This window comes from Myotis davidii, unplaced genomic scaffold (genome assembly GCF_000327345.1).
Source record: "Myotis davidii unplaced genomic scaffold, ASM32734v1 scaffold555, whole genome shotgun sequence".
Lineage (NCBI taxonomy): Eukaryota > Metazoa > Chordata > Mammalia > Chiroptera > Vespertilionidae > Myotis > Myotis davidii.
In genome coordinates this window covers 500,506-524,555 of record NW_006286315.1, presented here as the reverse complement: position 1 = coordinate 524,555, position 24,050 = coordinate 500,506, and the positions used below count along the sequence as shown (strand labels likewise).

At 39.2% G+C, this 24,050-nt stretch overlaps 1 protein-coding gene and 1 long non-coding RNA gene across 7 annotated transcripts in view; one reads left to right on the top strand and one right to left on the bottom strand.

Moving 5' to 3' along the window:
- CREBBP (CREB binding protein) overlaps positions 1-24,050 on the top strand; it is a 135,487-nt gene that overhangs the window by 90,292 nt on the left and 21,145 nt on the right. For all 6 annotated transcript variants that reach the window (XM_015560126.1, XM_015560125.1, XM_015560129.1 and 3 more), the window contains 8 exons: positions 1,000-1,401; positions 3,553-3,732; positions 9,202-9,391; positions 13,552-13,670; positions 15,423-15,662; positions 16,623-16,711; positions 21,928-22,008; positions 23,855-23,911. In XM_015560126.1, the coding sequence (XP_015415612.1) occupies positions 1,000-1,401; positions 3,553-3,732; positions 9,202-9,391; positions 13,552-13,670; positions 15,423-15,662; positions 16,623-16,711; positions 21,928-22,008; positions 23,855-23,911 (1,358 nt within the window). The remainder of the gene's footprint in view (positions 1-999; positions 1,402-3,552; positions 3,733-9,201; positions 9,392-13,551; positions 13,671-15,422; positions 15,663-16,622; positions 16,712-21,927; positions 22,009-23,854; positions 23,912-24,050) is intronic.
- LOC107182145 lies at positions 1,156-5,076 on the bottom strand. Its single transcript, XR_001512874.1, has 2 exons — positions 4,987-5,076; positions 1,156-1,238 (listed from the first exon to the last, which is right to left on the bottom strand). It is a non-coding gene; the product is annotated as an uncharacterized LOC107182145 (long non-coding RNA).

Genomic DNA, 24,050 nt, shown 5'->3' with positions numbered 1-24,050 from the left:
ATGTTCGATTCCGATCAAGGGCACGTACCTGTGTTGCGGGCACATCCCCAGTAGGGAGTGTGCAGGAGGCAGCTGGTCGATGTTTCTCTCTCATCGATGTTTCAAACTCTCTATCCCTCTCCCTTCCTCTCTGTAAAAAAATCAATAACATATATTAAAAAATAATAATAAATAAATAAAATAGGCCAAACCTTCCTCTAAAATATGAAGTTCGTGTTTTAATTTTTTAACATGAAGTAATATTGCATAAAAGTAATTGACTATTCTAAATTTACTCTCTAAATGCCTATTCATTAATTCTTAATTTCCAGAACGTGTCATTGCTCTAGAACAGGGGTCAGCAGATATGTCCTGTAAATATTTTTTACTTTGTGGGCCATACATAGACTCTTTGTCTTAACTATTAACCTTCACCATTGTGGGGGAATCACAGCCATGTTCGCCATGTTCATTCCTATACAAATGAATAGGCATGCTATGTTTCAATAAAACTTTACTACAGAAATAGGCAGCTAACTGGGTTTGGCCATAGGCAGTAAATTGTAGCCCTTGTTCTAGACCAGTGATTTGGAATCACTTTTTCAAAGGTCTACAGATACTCTGAAGCCTGTCCTCAGCTGAGATCACTGCACTGGAACATTTCAGTATTTCAACAACTTTTTTCTGTTTAAGATAAATACCTTTTCTGTTGGTCTTAGCTGTGGGTGGATATTATGGAGCATGAAGCTAGTAAGCTGAGTGGACATGTTTAAACCGGGAATTTTGACAGTTATATAAATCAGAATAGAAGAAACATAGCATTAACTTTATTGGAAAGTACACATTATAAGTGTACAGCTGGATAGATTTTTGCAAATGGAACATGCTCCTGAAACTCAGTGCCCAGTAGACCTCTTCAAGAAAACATGATTAGATTTTCACACGTTTAAATTCTTCAAATTTGTTGCCACATTTCCAAATAGGGAACATAATGTTAACATACTCTGTTTCCCCTGTTAGGGACAGGTGCCTGGTGCTGCTCTTCCTAACCCTCTGAACATGCTTGGGTCCCAGCTGCCTTGTCCACCAGTGACACAGTCACCTTTGCACCAGACACCACCTCCTGCTTCCACAGCCGCTGGCATGCCATCTCTACAGCATCCAACAGCACCTGTGATGACTCCTCCCCAGCCAGCAGCTCCCACTCAGCCATGGACTCCTGTGTCGTCTTCCGGGCAGACTCCTACCCCAACTCCTGGCTCAGTGCCCAGTGCTAGTCAAGCACAGAGCACTCCTACAGTCCAGGCAGCAGCCCAGGTGACCCCGCAGCCTCAGACCCCAGTTCAGCCCCCATCTGTGGCCACCCCTCAGTCATCACAGCAACAGCCAACGCCTGTGCACACCCAGCCTCCTGGCACACCGGTGAGCCTCTCTGTTGCCTTTGTTCTGAGACTCTTAATGAGAACTTTCCCATAAATCTGTCATGATGACCCTGGCCATGTAGGGTAGCTCAGTTGGTTAAAGCATCGTCCCTATACGCCGAGGTTGTGGGTTCGATTTCTAGTAAGGGCTTATACAAAAACAACAACCAGTGAATCCATAGTAAGTGGAACAAAAAATCGATGTTCTCTCTTTTACTCCTCCCTCTATCTCTCCTTCTCTCCCTTTCTCCCGTCCTCCCTCTTCCCCCCCACCCCCCAAAATCAGTAAATAATTTTTTTAAAAAAATTCTGCCATGAAGTTGCTTTAGAATCTTGGTGCCACCCCAAAAAGTAACTGAAAGGCTGTGTTTGGCAGGACATGATTTATTATCATTCCTACTTAAATGAGTTTGCAAAAATTAGCAATTCTAAAGAAATAATACATGAGTCCTCTGTCGAATTTTTAAACTACTCTGTTTATAAGAGCAGTATGTTTCCCGTTATCTGTCCTAGATTTATGTCTTCTGAGTTTTGGTAGTTTTTCTCCTAGCATTTAAGTATGGTCATGTGCTTGATTGTATGTGCTTTGACCTTGCCTATCAGCCTTGTTTTCAGACTGGAAGCCTTTTCTTTTTTATGACAACTTGGCAGATCCAGGTTAGTACTTCCTGTGGCTCAAATCTGCCCAGTCCTCCATGGACCTGCTGGAGGTGGCCAGTCTGAGTGCCTCTCCTAGGCTGGGTTGCCCCACTGACCCAGGGACCTAAGGCTGCCCTCTTGTTGCCTCCACCTCCCTCCCCCAGTTATCACTAAAATCAGTCTTAGTATCCATTTTCTTACCAGTTTAACTTAGAAACCCCTCTCCCACTGAAATACATTAACTTTATTCTTGGGGACTGAAGGTATTTACTAAACATTAAAATTAATCTCAACAACAATCCCAAGATAACATTACTATTTGTATTTCTCCAAAGCCTTTCTAATTTTATGTTATCTTTTGTTTGTTTACTTTAAACTGCCTTGGGTAAGGCTTTGAAATTTTGTTTGTTTACTTTAAACTGCCTTGGGTAAGGCTTTGAAAATTTATAATTCCTTTAGTGGTTCCTTCTCTTAATGTTTGCTTATTTCTCTGCCACTAATCCGAACATTGTTCCTGCAATTAACAAGCTAATTATATATTCTTGTTTTATATAGGTACTTTATTCCCCCTCCTACATATATACTTATCTTCTATATATATAAAAGGCTAATATGCTAAGTGGCCCTCCTACCGCGAGACCAGTCACTAGGATGCGCACTGACCACACCAGGGGGCAGCAGATGCTCAACACAGGAGCTGCCAAGCTGCAGTGACTTGGCAGCAGCTGTTCTTGGGTGACACACACCGAAACCAGAGAGGAGGGAGCCCAATTCCTTGCGGGGCCACATGATTCCACCTTCAGCCATGGGTTATGTTGTTGCTGGGGTACTGTTGGCCCCGAATCTGGTTTACTGCACACTTGCGTTTGCATTCCACACCCTGTACAACAGCAACTTTGTAGAGTGCCCTCTCACATTCCAGGACCCCTCGGGGGATGTCAGAGAGCTGTTTTAGCCTATCCTGGCAGGCCAGGCCTAGGGACCCCACCTGCCAGAGGGACCCTGCTCACTCCGCAGATGCTGCGGAGGGACTGCAGGAGGTTGGCTCCAGGGTGCGGCTTCTCTCGCCCAGTCCCATCCCTCCAGTCACCTTCTAATTAATTTCCTTTCAATGTACATGAATCTGTGCACCAGGTCACTAGTATATTTATAATTCAGTTTTTATCCATAAACATTAATGATCTTAGTAGAAGGAATTAATTTCAAAATAGAGGCTTCTTTCTATGGCTTAGGTAGAAAGCTTGCAGAAAATTAATTTCATATCAGCATGTAGAAAGCTCTGCTCTTCCATCTCTGTTTATTTAGCAAGAAATCAGTTGTGTTTCTGCCTGATGTTGTCTTCCTCTAGAACTATTTGAACTTTTGTTCTTCAGTTCTCTCAAATAGGGATGCTTATTAGGTTAGTATTGAGAAATGTTAACACAAAACTGTATACTGGGTAACCAGCAGCAGAGTTTTAAGATCATATATATTGTTTTGTTAACAGAGATAAATGATTTTGGTTTTTCTACAGCTTTCCCAGGCAGCAGCCAGCATTGAGAACAGGGTACCCACTCCATCTTCAGTGACCAGTGCTGAAACCAACTCCCAGCAGCCAGGACCAGAAATACCAATGCTGGAAATGAAGACTGAGGTCAAGACCGAGGACACCGAGCCAGATGCCAGTGAATCCAAGGGGGAACCTGCGTCTGCGGTAGGTGCCAGGGATCCATCATGGATGTACCTGCTTTTTGGTTTTTTGGTGTGACTTTTTATTTGTTTGTTTTGTTAATCCTCATTTGAGGATATTTTTTCCATTGAGGTTTTTTGTTTGTTTGTTTTTTTTAGAGAGGTGGACGGGAGGGGGAGAAACAAAGAGAAACATCTAAGTGAGAGAGACATGTTGATTGTTTGCCTTCAGCATGCTGCAACCAGGGCCGTGATCAAGCCTTATGTGCCCTTGACCAGAACCGCATCTGTGACCCTTCAGTCCATGGGCCAATGCTCTAACCACTGAGCAACTGGCGAGGGCCTTGCTTTTTATTTTAATAACCTCTTTGATCTACTTGCTACTCAAACCCATAATCAAAAACAGATTGGTTATTTATTTTTAGATATAGGAATGGGGTTTTTTTGTCTTGTTTTTTTGTTGGTTTTTTTGCCTGAAATGAAGAGCACTAGCTTATATTTTACTTTATTTTTTTTTTAATACAAAGCATGGGGATGAGGGGACAATGGGGGGATAAGGACACATATATACTAGTAATACCTTAATAAAGAAAAGAAAATACATGAACTAACAACAACAAAATGCAAAGCTTGGGAAAACACTGTTTTTGGAAACCAGTGTTTTTCAAACAGAAATTGTAAAAATAATCTTTTACAGATTTCCTTTTAAAGAGCCCTAGCCGGTTTGGCTCAGCGGATAGAGCATTGATCTGTGGACTGAAGGGTCCCAGGTTTGATTCTGGTCAAGGCACATTGCCCAGGTTGCGGGCTCGATCCCCAGTTGGGGGCATGCAGGAGGCAGCCGATCAATGATTCTCTCTCATCATTGATGTTTCTATCTCTCCCTCTCCCTTCCTTTCTGAAATCAATAAAAATATTTTAAGTAAATAAATAAATAAAGATACTGTGTATTCTTCCCCTCTTCATCCTCCTTCTCCCTCCCTTTTGCCAACTGTCAGCTTATTCTCTATATCTGTGGGTCAGTTTGTGTTTTGTTTTATTTTTTTATTTATTTCGTTTTTTAGATTCATGTATAAGTGAGATACTGTATTTATCCTTGTCTGGCTTATTTCACTTAGCAAATAACCTATAGGTCTGTCCATGTTGTCAGAAATGGCAAGATATCATTCTTTTGTGTGTGTGTGTGTGTGTGTGTGTGTGTGTGTGTGTGTGTGTGTGTATAAAACACGTATTATATATATCACATCTTTATTTATCTGTTGATGGACATCTGGTTTACTTCCATATCTTAGTTCTTGTAAATAATTCTACAGGGAACATATAGGGGCATATACTTTTTCAAATTAGTGTTTATAATTTCTTCAAATAAATACCCAGAAGTGGAATTGTTGGATTGTATGGTAGCTCTATTTTTAATTGTTAATTTTTTTTTTTTTGAGGAAGCTCCACACTTTCTCATAGTGACTACACTAATTTATAATCCTACCAACAGTGTACAATGGTTCCCTTTTCTCCACATCCTCACCAGTACTTGTTATTTGTTGATTTATTGATGGAAGCCATCTGACAGGTGTGAAGTGATATCTCATTGTGGTTTTAGTGTGCATTTTCCTAGCGATTAGTGATGTTGAGCATCTTTTCATGTCTATTGGCCATCTGTCTGTCCTCTTTAGAGAAATGGCTACTCAGGTTCTCTTCCCATTTTTAAACTGGATTACTTGTTTTTTCTTATTTTTTCTTTTGTATCCCTTTGCTCGAGAAGATATATCCAAAAAGATAGTGCTAAGATCTATGGCGAAGAGTGTACTGCCTATGTTTTCTTCTAGGACTTTTATGGTTTCAGGTATAACATTTAAGTCTTTAATCCATTTTGAGTTTATTTTTATATATGATATAAGAAAGTGGTCCAATTTCAGGTCTAACATTTAAGTCTTTGATCACTTTGGGTTTATTTTTATGTATGGTCTAAGAAAGTGGTCCAATTTCATTTCGTTGCATTTATCTGCCCAGTTCGCCACACACTGAAGAGACTGTCTTTACCGCGTTATGTATCCTTGCCTCCTTTGTCGCAGATTAATTGGCCATGTAAGTGGGGGTTTCTGGATCTTTATTCTATTCCACTGATCTGTTTTTAAATGCCAGTATTACACTGTTTTGATTATTGTAGCTTTGTGATATAGTTTGATATCAGGATGTGTTCTTCTCAAGATTTTTTTGGCCATTTGGGGTCTTTTGTGGTTCCATATACATTTTAGAATTAGTTGTTCTAATTCTGAGAAGAATGTCTTTGGTATTTTAATAGGGATTGCACTGAATCTGTATGCTACATTTGAACACAATTCTTTCAGTCTATGAGCAAGGTATATCCTTCCATTTATTTGTATTGTTCTGTTACTTTCTTTGGTGTCTTACAGTTTTCAGAGTACAGGTCTTTCACCTCTTTGGGTAAATTTAATCCTAGATATTGGGGGTTAAAGGGAGACATATGTAATACTTTCAACAAATATTTTTTAAAAATTATTCCTAGATATTTAATATTTTTATTTTAATTTATTGATTTTTAGAGAGTGAGAAGGAGACAGAAACAGACACATGGATTTTTTTTGTTGTTCTGCTTATTTATGCATTCATTGCTTGCTTCTTGTATGTGCCCTGACCAGGGATTGAATCCTCAACCTTGGTGTAATAGGACAATGCTCTAACCCCGTGGTCGGCAAACTGCGGCTTGCGAGCCACATGCGGCTCTTTGGCCCCTTGAGCGTGGCTCTTCCTAAGCCTTAGGAGTACCCTAATTAAGTTAATAACAATGTACCTACGGCTCTCTTGACCAATGAGTTTGCTGACCACTGCTCTAACCAACAAAGCTATCTGGCCAGGGTGGTGTTTTATAATTTTAATGCTGTTGTAAATGAGATAGTTTTCTTAATATCTTCTTCTGATCATTATTTTATTATATAGAATTCTGAAGAGATTTCTGCATATTTATTCTGTGTCCTACAACTTTACTGAAGTCATTTATTAGTTCTAACTGGGCCCCAGTGCACGAATTTGTGCACCTTGAAAGGAACTGTGGGCGGTGGGCACAGGGGTGGGTCTCAGTCCATCCTCCGAGCCCCCGCCCAGCCCCTCCCTCAGCAGCCCCTGGTCCCCTGCCTGCCAGCAGCCCCACTCCCACCTCTTCCACGTACTGACTCGCACCCTTTGACAGCACAGAGCCATTGGGGCCGGCACCAGCAGTGGGTGTGAGGGCTAGCGCCATCAGCAGGTGCGAGTGGCGGCTGTTGCCCCAATCGCCCCTCAAGAGCAGGGGGAGGTGGAGAAGCCCTCAGGGGCTATCAGGGCCAGCAGCCATCGCTTGCACCCGCCGATGGTACAGAGCAATTGTTTCTAGTGCCGTCAGTGGGTGTGAGCGGCGGCTCTAGCACCAGCTATGGGTGTGAATGGGGCTGATGCCAGCCATGGGTGCGAGAGGTGGCTGCCGGCCCCAGTTGCCCCTCAGGAACAGGGGGAGATGGAGAAGCCCTGAGGGGAGATTGTAGCTGGCAGCAGCAGCTCACACCCGCTGACGCCGCTGAGTAATCAGGGGTGGTGCTGGGTGCCGGCAGCAGGTGCAAGCAGCGAGTCCAGCGCACCAGGCAGGACCACAGTGCGTGGGAGCAAATAATTTTCAGTAAACACCAGAGGCTTGCCCCAATGACAGCAACTGGCACCCCCACTCACCTGCTCCACCATCCCACTGTGGCCAATGCCTACCATGTTCCACATCCATGCCCCCCCCCGCCCCCCCGTCAGTGTACATCATAGCTTGTTCAGTTCCACCATTTGGTCTACTTGCATATTAGCCTTTTATTATATAGGATAGTTGAGTTTTACTTATTTTACAATTTGGATGCCTTTTATTTCTCTGTCTTGTCTGATTGCTGTAGCTAGGACTTCCCACATAATTTTGAATAGAAGACGTGGTAATGGGCATCCTTGTCTTGTTCCTGATCTTAAATAAAAATCCAGGACCAGATGGCATCTACCAAACATTCAAAGAAGAATTAAACCTATCCTTCTTAAACTTTTTTTTTTTAATTGAAGAGGAAGGAACACTCCCAAACTCATTTTATGAAGCCAGTATTACCCTGATACCAAAAGCAGATAAAAAGACATTACAAAAAAAGGAAATTACAGGCCAATATACTTGAACATAGATGCAAAAATTCTCAACAAAATTTTAGCCAGCCTGATTCAACAATACCTTAAAAGGACTATACACCATGATCAAGTGGGATTTATCCCAGGGATGGAAGGATGCTTCAACATTCGTTAATGTGATACATCACAGTGACAAAATAAAGGATAAAAACCATATGATCATCTCAGTAGTTCAGAAAAGGCATTTGACAAAATTTAACATCCTTTTATGATATAAACTCTTCAATAAAGTAAATTTAGAAGGAATATCTCAACATTATAAAGACAATATATGACAAGCCCACAACTAATAAACTTAGTGGTAAAAAGGTTTGTATTTTAAATGTTTGAATCATTCAGCAACTTTTTCATTGCCATTCTTTATTCATTTATAGTCCGCAGAGTTACATACACAAGGGGTTTATTTGTTTACTCATTAAACTGTGGCAGAAGTTGAAAACTAGCAGACTGTGAGCTGAATCCAATCTATATAAAGTGTTGTTTGTCTCACACAATATTTTTAAAAGTGGGAAATTATAAATTAAAGTAGATTTTTGGATTTTCTTGAAAATGATAAGCTCTGTCAGTATTGTTCTTGAAGTCCTCTCTGGCAGCAGTCTGGATGGGAGCACCAGCATGGCCTTTAGAGGGGACATGGACGCTCCAGTTTGTCAGATCTCCACAACTTCCTGCTATCTCAACCTCATCTCCTTGTTGCATTCAATTACTTTACTTGCCTGGCCTTCTGAGCAATTTGGTGTTTTGATTTATTTTTTTAATATATTTTTATTGATTTTAGAGAGGAAGGGAGAGGGAGAGAGAGAGAAACATCAGTGATGAGACAGAATCACTTATCACCTGCCTCCTGCACGTCCCCACTGGGGATCAAGCCTGCACCCCAGGCATGTGGCCTAACCAGGAACCAAACTGTGACCTCCTGGTTCACAGGTTGATGCTCAACCACTGAGTCACGCTGGCTCAGCTTTTGAACTCTGCCCCAATTTTCCAAGAAAAATCTATATGTAAAACTACTGAGCGGGTGATGGTAGATATGTATATATGCAATATTTTAAGTATTGCAGCATATAAAATTTTAAAATTAGTACATAATTGTACTGGTACTATCTTACAGCAACTCACTTGACACTAAATGCTCTCTTCCTTCTTGTGCAAGAGAAAGGAATGATAAATGCATCTGTGACCAGGAGAAGGTTTTAACAAACCCATAGATTTTTTAGAGCTTTCCAGTAACTCTGAGTTAGAATAAAGGTTTTTGATATCTATGTATCATTATTTATAATTTTGTTTTTTCAAGATGATGGAGGAAGATCTACAAGGATCTTCTCAAGTTAAAGAAGAATCAGACACAACAGAGCAGAAACCAGAACCAATGGAAGTGGATGAAAAGAAGCCGGAAGTAAAAGTAGAAGCTAAAGAGGAAGAAGAGAGCACGGCTAATGGTGCCACTTCCCAGTCAGCATCTCCTTCGCAGCCACGGAAAAAAAGTAAGTTGTGTTTTCTTGAACTTACTGAACTGTGCTGCTTTGCCATTGTGTTGTGATTCTACATTATGGATTAAAAGCTAAAGCAGAAATAGAATTTCATCTCCCTTTTATCTGTTTTGCCTGCTATTCTCCAAGTTGAAGTAATGACACCAAGCTGGACTCCTCCCTAAGAATCCACAGGTTCATGGCATAATAAGAAACAAGCCTTGGCTCTAGGGGGCAGTTCAGGGGCGCACAGCTGTCTTCTGAGATGTCCTGGCTGTGGGACTGGAGTTCAAATTGCACCTGAGTCCTTGAGCAGGCCAAGGATCTTGGGCTTCACTCGGCAAGGCATGAACAACCGCTGACGGATTCAAGCAGGAAAATGACCGAAAGCCATGGTATTGGGGAAAATATCACCATGGCAGCACACATGTAGGAACCTGTAGGTTTTTGCTGCTACAGATAAGTGCCCAAAGTAACAAGTGGGTGGAGTGGGACCCAGTGACCTAGTGCAGTAGGAGTGGGTGGGGGCAAATTAGTGAAGATACCTGGGTTCTGAGCTGTGTCGGGTGCGCCAGCCTCACAATGGATGTGATTTTTATTTTATTTTTTTATGCGATTTTTAAAAATCACTTTGAGAGGTATCTGAAAAGTAAAGAAGGTAGCAGGGTGTCAGAAAATTGTCAGGTGACCCTTGGAAATGTGAGGACAGGGCTCAGAAGTTCAGGCCTGCAGGTGCTACATTTGGGAAAGATGGCAGAGAAATGTTAGCATCTATTGATGTACAGTTTTGCTGCTAGAAGGGACCCTGGAGATTATGGAGTACAGCAGTTCTCAAATTTTTGGTCTTAGACATCTCTGTACTTTAAAAATTGAGGACCCCAATGAGTTTTTGTCTGTATGGATTATCTATTGCTATCTACTCTATTAGAAATTAACACTGTTGGCTCAGTTTGGAATTTTGAAAATATTTAGTTCATTTTAAAAAAACCTATTACATAACACCCATAAATAATACATTTTATGAAAAACAATAATTAGTATAATGCCATTGTTTTTTACAATTTACAATTTTGGGGGGCTCAAAGACAAAAGTGAACAAAGCTGCATTCTCATGTGTGCCCCTGCTTGTACTTCGTTGTATTACATTGTTTGGTTGAAGTACATGAGGTCCCATTCCAGATGGATAGTTGATAAAGGGAAGAATAACAGCCTTTTTAAAGAATTGTGATTTTCTTTTTTGATACTGCTACAACACTCAACAAGTCAAAGTTTCTTAAAGATTAGTTGTAGTGTGAAATATGAATCTTTAGCACTGAATTTTTCAAACTCTGACATTAGAGTTCATTTGTCTGTTTTGTGCTTTGAATTGATCCTTTGCCCTTTCATGATTTTCTTTATAACATGATCCTTTGGTCATCTAGGAATTTGGTTCACTGAATTATGCATATCTTACTAATGTTAGCATACTTCACTGTACAATAATTTTTAAATCACATTCATTAACATCACTATGAATCTCCTCAAAAAAGTTTTGTAAATTTCAAGCAGATATCAAGCTCATGTGGTAGATACAAATTTTTCAAAATTCTACTTTTTTATGAGAGTCCAGATTTTATCTTTGGCAAAAAATACAATCAGTTGTCCTTGAAATAACTCCCACTTTGCTCATTTTTGAGAAAATGTCTGCCACATACCCACTTCTGAATAACTGTAGCTTGTCTATCAGTCATTCCAGTTTTATGTGTTTCATTAAAAAAAGAAGCAGTGACTTCAGCTCTCAATACTCGTACAAGTGCTTTCTCTCAAGACAAGCATTGCATGCAGTAGAAGTGCCTTATACCAACTTCCCGTTTGTTTGTTTTTTTCATATAGGATAAAAGACGTGTAGCCAAGGGTTGAGGTTTAACGAAAGTAATAATTTTAACTGCTTCAGCAAGAATATTCTTAAGTGCAGCTGGCATTTTTCCGTGCGTGCACAGTGGCAGCAAAGATCATAGTGACTACTAAGTCAGATTTGGTGAGGTTGCTGCCATGCTAGAAATTTTACTCCCCCCTGTTAGTGCCCCATCTGTGTGAAGGTTAACACGACATAAAAGGCAAATAACAACTTAGTGTTATTATGCAAATTGTTTTATATTACATAAATAAATTTGATTTCACAGACCCCTAGAAAGGCCTAAAACAGTGCTGGAACTTTCTCTGCTCTCCATTACGATGTTCACCAGCCAAATGCAGCTCTTGAGTACTTAAGAAGTGACAAGTGTGACTAAAGAATTGAATTTTAAATTTTATTTAATTTTAATTCATTTAGCTTTAAGTAGCCACATATGGCTGGCAGCTCCCATATTAGCACAGCGCTCTTCATGGTACCCATGGTCCATGCTTCGAGGATTACTGATGTGGTACACCCTGCTGATTGTATGGACAAAGCACACCATACTCTAGTAGCAGAGAACTTATTTCAAATAAAGACACTAATTTGAAAATACTTTTCCTCTGCTTAAGTGGTAAACAAATGTGTGGTGAAGGCAGCTGTATACCAAAATCAGCTGTATGTAAGCCATGTCATTCTGTTACCTATAGGGAGATGAGGTCTGGAGCAGGGTCAGCAAACTTTTCCTGTAAAGAGCCAGGCAATAAATATTTTAGGTTTTGTGTGTCATAAGGTCTCTGTTGCAGCTACGCAGCTAGTTTGTAGGATACAAATGTTGTTTGATGAGACAACATCTCAGCAAATCAGCACACTTGTGTTCTAATAAATTTTTAATTTGGAGACTACAATTTGATGTTGTAAATTTTTACGTATCAGGAAATATTTTTCTTTTTCTTCCCCAACCATTAAAAACAAAAATTATTCTTAGCTCACAGGCCTTCAGATTTGGCCAATGGGTCAGAGTTTGCTGACCTCTAGTCTAGTTTGCTGACCTCTAGTTTAGAAGAATGGGATAAGCCTCTTGATTAACTTAAGAAATACTTTCTTAGAAAGTTATTAAAAGAAAACAGAATAGAAGAAAGGAGTTCGCTGAGAGCAGGATGCCATGTTTCCAATGGGAATGTTCGCTGGAGAGCGCTGAGCTGGGATAATCCATATGCTCGCTGATCTCCAGCAGCTGTCCCAGGTCTAAAGCAGCCAGGTGTTCCTTTTCCACAGGAGGTCAGTCAGGACACATGGGCAGTCCCTTTCTCTGATGGCAATAAACTTCGGGAAACTTCTCAGAGCCATGATTTTCATCTCTCAGTATACTCGATGTATGCCACTTCCCAACTAGGACTTTATATGTTTATGGTATGTTAATCTGATTTTTAAATTAGAGTTTACCACATGTCAGTTCTAGAAAGTCTTCTTAAAATATTAAAAAAAGAGAGAGAAAAAATATATTATCACTTATAACCCAAGTCATCAGAACTCCTCTGACGTATTTGCCTCTTATTGGTCAGTTTTCTATGCATAGGATGTGTGTGAGCAAGGTGGGGTTGTAACACACTCACTGCTGCCTGACCTGCTGCTTGCCTTCAGAGGCTATTGTGCACATTTCTCCATGTCATTAGAACTCATTTGGGTTTCATGTGAATGTATCATCTTGAATGTATCTGGCAGCCACTCTCTGTCCTTGGATTGGGACAACAGAAAATATAGCAGGAAATGCCATAGCTGAGAGGTTGGAGAAATGGGCATTGGTAAATGTGGGAAGGAAGTATAGAATTTGGGGGGGAAATACTTACTTTTATAGCTCTGTTACTGTGTATATTTGTGAGGTTGTAATACAAAACCATTTGTCTCAGGTGGTCTGAGTTTACTTTTAGGCAAAAAGGTCCCTTCCACCATTTGATCAATGAAGCAGAATTGGGAGTGAGCTTCATTTTCTGTTCCAACAGTTTTAATGTTGAAATTTCTCAGTGAAGAGCAAACTTAGTATGGTATTATGCCTCAGGACATGTATGCAGTTTTTGGAAACCCCAATATTATTATTATTATTTCAGAAACCCTGGATTTGTAGCTTTAGAATTTAGAATGTCTGTGGACTCTGCTGAATGAGAGCCCTAGTAAGCTTCAACTGGGAGGGAGATGACTCAAACCTTCTCAGAAACGGCCAGGCTTTCATTTGAAGTGTCATAAAGGAGGGGTTTGGGTGCCTTGTAAATAGTGTTATTTTTCTTATGCTTTCCAACTACAGTCTTTAAGCCGGAGGAATTGCGCCAGGCTCTTATGCCAACCCTAGAAGCGCTATATCGACAGGATCCAGAGTCCTTACCTTTTCGCCAGCCTGTAGATCCCCAGCTCCTTGGAATTCCTGTAAGTTCATATTGTAAAAATATATTATAATTTTACCAGTGTAACTCATGATTATCCACGTTTTATTTCTTAAAATTGGGTAAAATAACAACCTTGTTTTGTAGATTTTTCTCAAAATATTAAAAAAGTTTGCTGCCAAAACAGTAATGCACCTTCTTACTAAAATGTGTTTCCCACCTGTTTTGTGAAGCCACAGGGTCCATGGAAAGGTTAGGGTGTGTGAGAGGGGACTGTGCACTGGGAGCACCACCCACTTGCTCAGGTTCACAGCCTCTGGCAACTCACTTTATATTTGGGGTTTTATGTAAGACTTTGTCTAAAAAATGAACTTAAAGAATTGGTGAACATCCTATATAATAAAAGGCTAATGTGCAAATCAACCAAACAGTGGAACAACTGGTCGCTGTGATGTGCACTGACCACCAGGGGGCAGACGCTCAATGCAGGAGCTGCCCCCTGGTGGTCAATGCACTCCCACAGGGGGAGCACTGCTCAGCCAGAAGCCCTGAGCTCGGCTCATGGCTGGCAAGCACAGTGGCGGTGGCAGGAGCCTCTCCTGCCTCTGCGGCAGTGCTAAGGATGTCTGCTCCCTGGGCCTAAGCTGTCAATCAGACATCCCCTAGGGCTTCTGGACTGTGAGAGGATGCAGGCCAGGCTTAGTGAACCACCCCCCAAGTGCATGAATTTTGTGCACCAGGCCTCTAGTCAATTATAAAACACATGGGCCTCTCACTTTGATATCCCATGGCAGAGGCCATGGTGACCCAACAGATTCTTTATTTGATTTTTTATAGAGAGGAAGGGAGAGAGATAGTTTGAAACGTCAGTGAGAGAGACATCGATCAGCTGCCAAGGTACATGCCCTTGATCGGAATCGAACCTGGGACCCTTCAGTCCACAGGCTGATGCTCTATTCACCCAGCCAAACCAGCTAGGGCCCAACAGATTCTTTTAAGCAGTGTTACTATTTTTGTTTTCAGTTTTCATGTTTATCTTGGAATTTCATTTTGCTTGGTAGGACCAAGAGTGAATCTGTAGAAAAACATATTGTCTGATAAATTTTCTTACCATTGTAATTCTTATTTTTAAAATTTTAAACAGAACTTCTTTTTTTTGATCCTCACCTGAGCACATTTTTTTGTTTGTTTGTTTGTTTTAAATATAGGTTTTATTGATTTTTTTACAGAGGAAGGGAGAGAGATAGAGAGTTTGAAACATCGATGAGAGAGACATCGATTCAGCTGCCTCCTGCACATCCCCTACTGGGGATGTGCCCACAATCAAGGTACATGCCCTTGACTGGAATCGAACCTGGGACCCTTCAGTCCACAGGTCGACACTCTATCCACTGAGCCAAACTGGTTAGGGCCTGAGGACATGTTTTTATTGATTCTTAGGGAGAGAGAAACATCAATCAGTTGCCTCCCAGGGATCGAGCCCTTAACCTTTTAGTGTATGGGATGATGCTCTAGTCACCTGAGCCACCGGCCAGGGCTAAACAGCATCTTTTAGTAAACAGTTCTTTTAAATTTTTTTTTTCTTTAACTTTGCCTTTGAAGGAATTTGATCACATTTGAAAATGTTAATTTTAGATAGTAAAATCAGAGGAAGATCAGAGGTTATTTTATTTTCAGTTCTCATTTCTTCATGTTGGAAACAGAAGTTGTTCTGGTACTTTCTATTTTATTTTAAGATAAGACTGGCATTTGGAATTTGGGGTATCTACTAGATAAAGACCATTTTGTCTTTAAGGATTACTTTGACATTGTGAAGAACCCCATGGACCTTTCCACCATCAAGCGAAAGTTAGACACAGGGCAGTACCAGGAACCCTGGCAGTACGTGGATGATGTCTGGCTGATGTTCAACAATGCCTGGCTCTACAATCGCAAGACGTCTCGGGTCTATAAGTTTTGCAGTAAACTGGCAGAGGTCTTTGAACAAGAAATTGACCCTGTTATGCAGTCCCTTGGATATTGTTGTGGACGCAAGGTACAGTTTAAACTGTTTTCTGGACAATGGACTTTCCCAGTTAGTCCAACAGTATAATGTTATGGTAGACTCAGCATTTTGGCCACGCATGTTTGCTGGGAAGTTACCCAGATGGAATAAAACAATTGATTACTCAGAGCAATATAATGGATGATCGAAGCTAGAGGTGCTTTGGGGGGAAGGCCTTAGGTTAAGCATTTCTGGCTGCCCCTGTGTGCATTCAGTATCAATAACATATGTCTTCTTTTTTATTATTTATTAATTTTAGAGAGAGAAAGGGAGAGGGAGGCATTGGTTTGTTATTCCAATGCACTCATTTATTCATTTTTTTAAAATGTATTTTATTGATTTTTTACAGAGAGGAAGGGAGAGAGAGAGATAGAAACATCGATGGGAGAGAAACATCAATCAGCTGCCTCCTGCACACTCCCTACTGGGTATGTGCCCACAACCAAGATACATGCCCTTGACCAGAATCGAACCTGGGACCCTTGAGTCCACAGGCCAACGCTCTATCCACTGAGCCAAACCGGTTAGGGCGATTTATATATATATATATATTGATTTCAGAGAGGAAGGGAGAGGGGGGAGAGAGAGAAACATCAATGATGAGAGAGAATCATTGATTGGCTGCCTACTGCATGGCCCCTACTGGGGATCAAGCCAGCAACCCAGGCATGTGCCCTTGACTAGAATCGAACCTGGGACCTTTCAATCCACAGGCTGATGCGGTATCCACTGAACCAAACCAGCTAGGGCTATAATATATGTCTCTTAAACACTAATTATTTTACATTGTATCAAAAAATATCTTTAAATAGCTGTGAAAATTGTTAGGAAACTATCCAGTGTACTAACAGAAGTAATTTACTAGTTGAATCTGACCCTCCATAGTTGACTAGAACTTTGCATGACAATAAATAGATTATATTTTTAGTATTTTCTCCTTTGTTTTTGCAGTATGAGTTTTCCCCACAGACTTTGTGCTGCTATGGGAAGCAACTGTGTACAATTCCTCGAGATGCAGCCTACTACAGCTATCAGAATAGGTAAGCATTGAGCAGCTTCCTGATCTACAGAACAAAGGTCTTAGGGCATCGCATGTTTGTCTGTTTATAGCTCAGATACATTATCTTTCCTGAAGTTCCAATGAAAGGGGCCACAATTTCAGTATATCTTGGTCACTCAGATAGATTCACAGTCTCTTAATTTTAAGGAATGCTTTTATAGTATAAAAACTTGATCTCGCAGTTGCTTGCTGCACTACCTGGATCAGGTACATTCTTTCTTGAATCATGGTCTAGATCAGTGATGGTGAACCTTTTGAGCTTGGCGTGTCAGCATTTTGAAAAACCCTAACTTAACTCTGGTGCCGTGTCACATATAGAAATTTTTTGATATTTGCAACCATAGTAAAACAAAGATTTATATTTCTAATATTTATTTTACATATTTAAATGCCATTTAACAAAGAAAAATCAACCAAAAAAAATGAATTGGCGTGTCACCTCTGACACGCATGTCATAGGTTCGTCATCACTGATCTAGATTCTACAAAGTAAAACCATATAAGAAAGAGTCTGGAGTTGAGAATAACTCAAAGATTGACCTGCCTTTTTCAAGATACTAATAAAGTTGAAACATTGCTTTTACTATTCCTGTGTAAATATTTGTCTAGATAATTTGGCCTGGACAGTCTGATGGAAAGACTTGCATTAGTGCTAATTGATTGGAAAAAATAAAACCATAGACTTTTTGTTTTTAATTAGTTGCACAGTACAGAATGAGATTTAGTGTTTTTATTGAGTTCAAGAAAAACTTTCCTATTAAAAGATGACTATTATTAAATGTCAACATTAGGACTTGTGATGTCTTCATTATTTTGATCTTATTTGCTTAGTAATCACTTATGTTCTAATATTTTGAAGAAGATACGTAGAGAGGTTTTTGTTATTTGTTTAGGGGTACATGCACAGACTGAATAATTTGGAATTTGGGGATTATTTTTCTTCCAATTTATGTTTTTAAATTATTTTAATTTTAAATATATATATATAACCATATTCAATATTATTAATGACTTTCATCAAAATTCTACTTTAAAAAACTTTTGACCTAAAAATGTTTCCAATAAAAGTTTCTAAGCCTAGCTCACTTTTTGGAATTTAATTTCTGTCTTAGCTTGCTCTTCTATCAATAGAAGTATTTTAAGACAAAGTTTGAAATGATACATAGCCCTTTTTTAATGGAATCTCTCCCATACTGACAAGTGTTATGGAAGTTCTGGTCCATCCATTTACAATCTTAGCTTAGTAATCTTCAGCACATCCCATAATGTATATATATATATATATCAAACTTAACCTTCTTGTTTGTGATATGGGCACAGTAACAACTTCCCTGACGGTCTCAGTTATCAGTCTCTAATGAAATAATGACTAGGAATTCACTTTGGAAATTGTTACATGCCAAGCAAAATAAAATTATGAACTTTTAAGAGAATAGGTTAAAATTAACTATATCCTGAAAAACACCCTTGCTGCTAGGTGCCACTTTGGGTATAGAAAGAAGGAAAGACAACAGATTGCTTGCTACCATCTCTGAAGTTTTGGGACCTTTTCATTATTGGTTTCATTGTGCCTGAGTCCTTTGAGACCCTATCTTTGCTAATTTGCACAGATTTTGGCCATATTTAAGTTGAGAGCAAATAAGTTCCTAATTTGATAGCATCAGGGTACACTGCTTACCCACTGAAAGAGGTTATTGATGGAGTGAGTGCAAACAGGACTGTTTTGAAAGTTTTGAAATGTCCAATTGTATTTCTATATAAGTGTAGGAATACTACTTCTCAGCTTAATCTCATAAGATGTTCTTTCTAGAATAATGACCTTAAAGAGGATAGCATGTAATTCTAAGGAAGCAGTGGCCTAATTCTGTGTTGGACATTTTAACTGCTTACATTTTTACTCTCAACTTTGACTATGAGCACTGTGCTGTTTTTATGAATTATTGTTTTGACACTTAAAAATTGTTTGGGCACTAAAACAATAGAAAATCCTAGAGACCATTTAAACAAGTGAAACTAACATATAAACTAGAGTGTGGTTACATTTCACCTGTTTCCATACTTTAAAAATTTGAAAGAAACTCATGTTGGGGAAACTGTTCTATAGATTTTCCAATTATTATCTATAGGTAAGATAGATATTATCTATAGATAGCCCAGTTATTTGTATATATTGATATGGTACTTAAAACAATCTGCATTTGAAAATTTACTCCATATATTTAATTATCCTTACAGATAAACTGTACAGTTACATTGTGCTAATGTTAGGTACCCAGATGTACATCATCATCAGATTATGTGAAGTATTTCTCCTTTATAATTCCATGTTCATCAAACTGCTTCCTTCACACAAGGCAGAATGTCAGCTAGGCTGTTAAAATGAAAAGTGAATTTCTGAATTGTTTTATATTTCCGGGTGAATAAAGTTTGGACTAGATAAGATATTTTCACCCACTGATTGCCAGGTGGTTGTATCTGATTTGACTAGATGGGTGCCTATGCTCCTTCTGTGGGCTGTGGGCATTTCTCAGAGGGTATTAGAGTGAGTCCCTGGGCCCCTCCATCTCTCCTCTAAAACCTCAACAGGTTTGATTTTCCGACATCCCTGGCATTGCTTTGGGACAGGCACTAGCGTGAGTTAATTCTGTCTCTCCCAGTTACTGATCCTTAAAATTTTTCAGGGATGGTAGTTAGTTACTCATAGAGCATAGGTTTCTGCAGCCACTTAGCCATCAATGATTTGTCTCAGGCCAGTTTCCTTCGTTGGAAAATAATGGGTTTATGATTCTTGTTTCCTGAATGTTGCTGGACTTGATGTCCTGCTTGAACAAAAGCTAAGAATTTGTCCAGGGTTTAAAATCATTTAGGCTCACATGTAATTATTGCGGCAATTTCATTTCAAAATGTGTTCAAAGTTACCTTCTCGTTAGTCCACAAGGGCTGTGTGTTAATCGTAAAATGGATTGGAACACTCAATTTCTAGTTATATTTTCAAAAGGGAAATATTTTGCAAGGAGGGGATATCTTTTTTGCCTATTGTAATGGTTGCCACTGAGTTGGTTTATAGTTTCTCCACTTTCATTCTTTCCACCAAGTGATGATCATGTCCTCCTGCACATAAAAATTCTTTCACTACATGATTTCAAGGCTCCATGGGAATATTAACAAAATAGTGAGTAGCCAGAATATTGTTGAAGTTCATTCAGGAAAAAAAATATATATATATAATATACAGGTATGGGCAAAAGTAGGCATTTAAATGACCAGCCATTGTTACCTAAAAAATAAATCATAGGTGAGGATACGAAATAATAATAATAAGACAAATAATACAATAATTAATAAATACATATACAATAATAAACATTGTGTTTTGTGTACTTACAACTGTAGACCTACTTTTGCCCACCCCTGTATATATTTTAAAACAGCAATGTTAATCTGTTTCTGGTCAGAGTTTTAATCTTGGCAGAATTCATTAATTGACTTAGTCCTAAATAAACAGGTCCCAGCAAGAAACTTTCATTAATCCAGTTGTTACCCACAGGGAATCTGTCATGTTCCTCATCAACATACTGAAAAATTGTGTAATCTTGGGGTGTGTGCATGCTCTCAAGTTTTATGCCTTTAATTTACTATATGTATTTAGCCAGTGAAACATAGCAGACAAAATGTCAATGTATTTAATTTAGGTTAGAATTAGAACTTGTGGAGGACCTATTTTAGTAATGAAGACAAACTGGCCAGGTGTTGTCTAACTCTCAGTTGTTTGTAGCTGTGTGTGTGTGCGCGTGCGCACGCGCGTGTGAAACTGCAAGCTGCTGCATCTCCTGCTGTGCTCTTGGTTCAGTGTGGCACTCCAACTCTCGTCATAGTGTCTTTAACACTAATCCTCTTGGCATCTTGTAGACATAGTTTTGAGCACTAAAACCGCATTTTATTGTGCTGCTGTTGCTACCCTATGCTCATCCTTTTTGCTTGTATAAGTCACATTCATTCAGCTTGTTGTTGTTTTTATTACGGTATTGTGTGCCCATCTTGTTTTATGCAGCATCAGCCTGCATTTTTGTTGATTTCTCATTCATGTCCTTTCCAAACATTTAATAGTTTTTATTTTAATTATTCTTATTTGATAGCTTGAGCTGAGCTCTGTATTATCTTACAAGAAATTTGGGTTATGGATAATTTCTCAAATGCAGATTGTGCTTTAAAGATTTAACTCTCTAAATTTGCTTAACTTGGATTGTCACCAAGTAGAGCAGTCAATCACTGAGTATCTCAGATTGATGAATGATTGGTCCCAGTACCAAAAAGTTTAAGTTAAAGCTTAGAGTTGAATTTTAAAAGTCTTTAACATTGTTTGTGGATTTATATATATTGTATTGTTTATACAATATATCACAGTTTTTTCTCTGTATATTCTTATTGATAAATGGCTGGAAAGTCTTTGACCCCTATTGCATTTCTGTTAAATGTTTGTCTAGAAAATGGATTTGGTTTCATTTGTATTATAACCCAATTAAGTGATTAACATGAGAAAAAAGACAGGAAAAAAATTAAAACCAGTTTTGAGTGCTGAACATTTTTATACCTTTAAAGATCTGGCTTAAAAACCAGAAATAAAAATCTCTGAATTTCTGTCAAGCATAAATTTTCCATTTTGGGAAAAAAAAGCATTTTCAGTTTAAATTGCTTTTTCAAGGCCTTTTGTCAGACTGTTTTGTTCAAAGTAAATTTTTTCCATCTCAAACCCTGAAATTGTATTTGATTTTTTTCTAATACAAAATTCAAACTTCTAAATTTTAAGCTCCTTACAATTCTAGTATTAACAACTCCTTGCAAACATTTGCATCTTGGAGCTGAACCAAGCCCAGTCATTGTTAGTGATGTGGCCTGTGATGTGTGCAATGAGACCGAATGCTAATCAATGCTTTGCCTTGGCTTTCTGCTCTGTGTTGTCTTGGTGTTTGCGTCTTACCTCTACGTCTGTGCTATTTGTTCCCTTCCCTGTTCTCTAATCCTGCCCTTCCCAACCTGCCCCTGTTCCTCTCATTGTTCTCACTGACCCATCAATCAACCAACAACGCCCCCCCTTCGTCGTGGTGATCTGCCCTGCTCTGATTGGTGGCTTCGTTGCTTGGGTGGCTGTGTGTTATGATGGACCAGTTCACCCAAGTATGGCCTTCTTGCTGACAGGTATCATTTTTGTGAGAAGTGTTTCACAGAGATCCAGGGGGAGAATGTTACCCTTGGTGACGACCCTTCACAACCCCAGACGTAAGTACTATCCTGTCATTTTTCACGGGAGTGACTCTTAATTGTTTTTGTCTCTTGTCCATGAGCAAAAGGGAAGCACCACTGCTGTTTTGACTTGTGTGTAGTGTATTTTCTCATATTAATTATGCTCACATTCATACTTGAACATGTAGCTGTTTGAGCTGAACACCAGTGACACTTCCATGTTCTTCCCTCCATTCAGCACTGTGGTGTTCAGAGCCACACCGTGCAGTTCACAGGTCTCTCTCAACCTTGCTCCAGTTCTTCTTTTAAAACACTTGGCTTTTCCTAGTGGCTATCACCCTCCATTTTTGGAAATTACAAATTTTCAATACACCTAAAGAAACCAAATAACCCTATCCACAGACTGCAGTAGCAAAAAATGAGTTTCATGTACCTACTTTCATCCTTTAAGTTGTGAAGCTAATATAACACAGATAATGAGCTCCCAGAGTGTAAATGTCTCCTTCTTTGCTGGAGACTTGCCTCTTGCTCACTAGGTCCAATTCAGACAAACCTGAGTTGGCCCTTTCATTCCTTCACTGAGTCCATCTTTTGGTCCCAATGCCTGTTCTCTGTGGTCAGCTCATTTATATGCTGGAGAAACCTAAAACTCTGCCAGCCACCATGTCTGCCCAGGACTGCCAGTGTTCTGTGGTTCTCTTTTTTCTCTGGACTCTGCCATGATTCCAGCCACGCTGGCTAGTCTTCGAGTGTGATGTCCCCCCACAGGCAACGGCTTCACACTAACGCAGTTTCCAGCAGTGTAGGACACTTACCCTGCAACTCAAGGCTACTTTATTCAAATGCAAAATAAACCATGGCCACTTAAAAATCAAAATGACAGATATTCTACCTATTCAATTTATTTTTCTCTCCCTTGTCATCTTAATCTTTTGGTCCTATTACATGATTAATAATTGGATTGTATAAATATGTGAATCAGAAGTCATTCACATATATACACTTATTGTAACAAAAGGACAGTAGAGACCATATACTCAGCCCTTTAAAAGTAAAATATCCCCATGTAGATGCTGACTTTCTGTCATTGAGGGAATGTTATAATTAAAAGAATTGGTTATGTCCTGGCCAGGTGGCTCCGTTTGTTGGAGCATTGTCCTGTACACCAAAAAGGTTACAGGTTTGATTCCCGGTCAGGGCACGTAGGGGAGGCAACAAATAGATGTTTCTCTCTCTTTCTCCCTCTCCCTCTTCTCTAAAAATCAGTTTAAAACAAAAATTGGTTATACCAGTATCAGTTAAATTTAATAGCCAGTCACTGTATAGATTTGATGGAAAATTAACAAGTTTGAAACAAAATTTTGCCATCATATTTTGACTAGTCTTAGTTAAATCTTGTAATTACTGCTGATGCTAGTTAGGAGAAATGTTCTGAGAAAAACAGAGAAAATTAAATGGTGGTGCTTTCTGCAGAGTTGAGTTTTTTTTTTGTTTTGTTTTTGTTTTTAAATATATTTTATTGATTTTTTTACAGAGAGGAAGTGAGAGAGAGAGAAACATCAATGAGAGAGAAACATCGATCAGCTGCCTCCTGCACACTCCCTACTGGGTATGTGCCCACAACCAAGGTACATGCCCTTGACCAGAATCGAACCTGGGACCCTTGAGTCCACAGGCCAACGCTCTATCCACTGAGCCAAACCAGTTAGGGCTGTAGAATTGAGTTTTATATGTTCATGCCATCATTGCATCTACTTGAGATTTTAGCTATTATTTTCCGTTTGAAGAACTAGTTGCAAAATAATATTCCAGAAACTATAGTTTATACTTAACAGATCAATGTAAGTTAATTAACTTCTGTTTTCTTTTTTTTTTAAACAAGGACGATTTCAAAGGATCAGTTTGAAAAGAAGAAAAATGATACCTTAGATCCTGAACCGTGAGTATATAGCTATTTCTTTCTTTTAGATTTTAGTTTCAGGTCAAGAACAGTTCCTCCTTATGATTGAGTTGTGGGAGAAAACATTGGAAATGCATTGCTCTGGGTGAATTTTTTTTTTTAATTTCTTTATTGATTA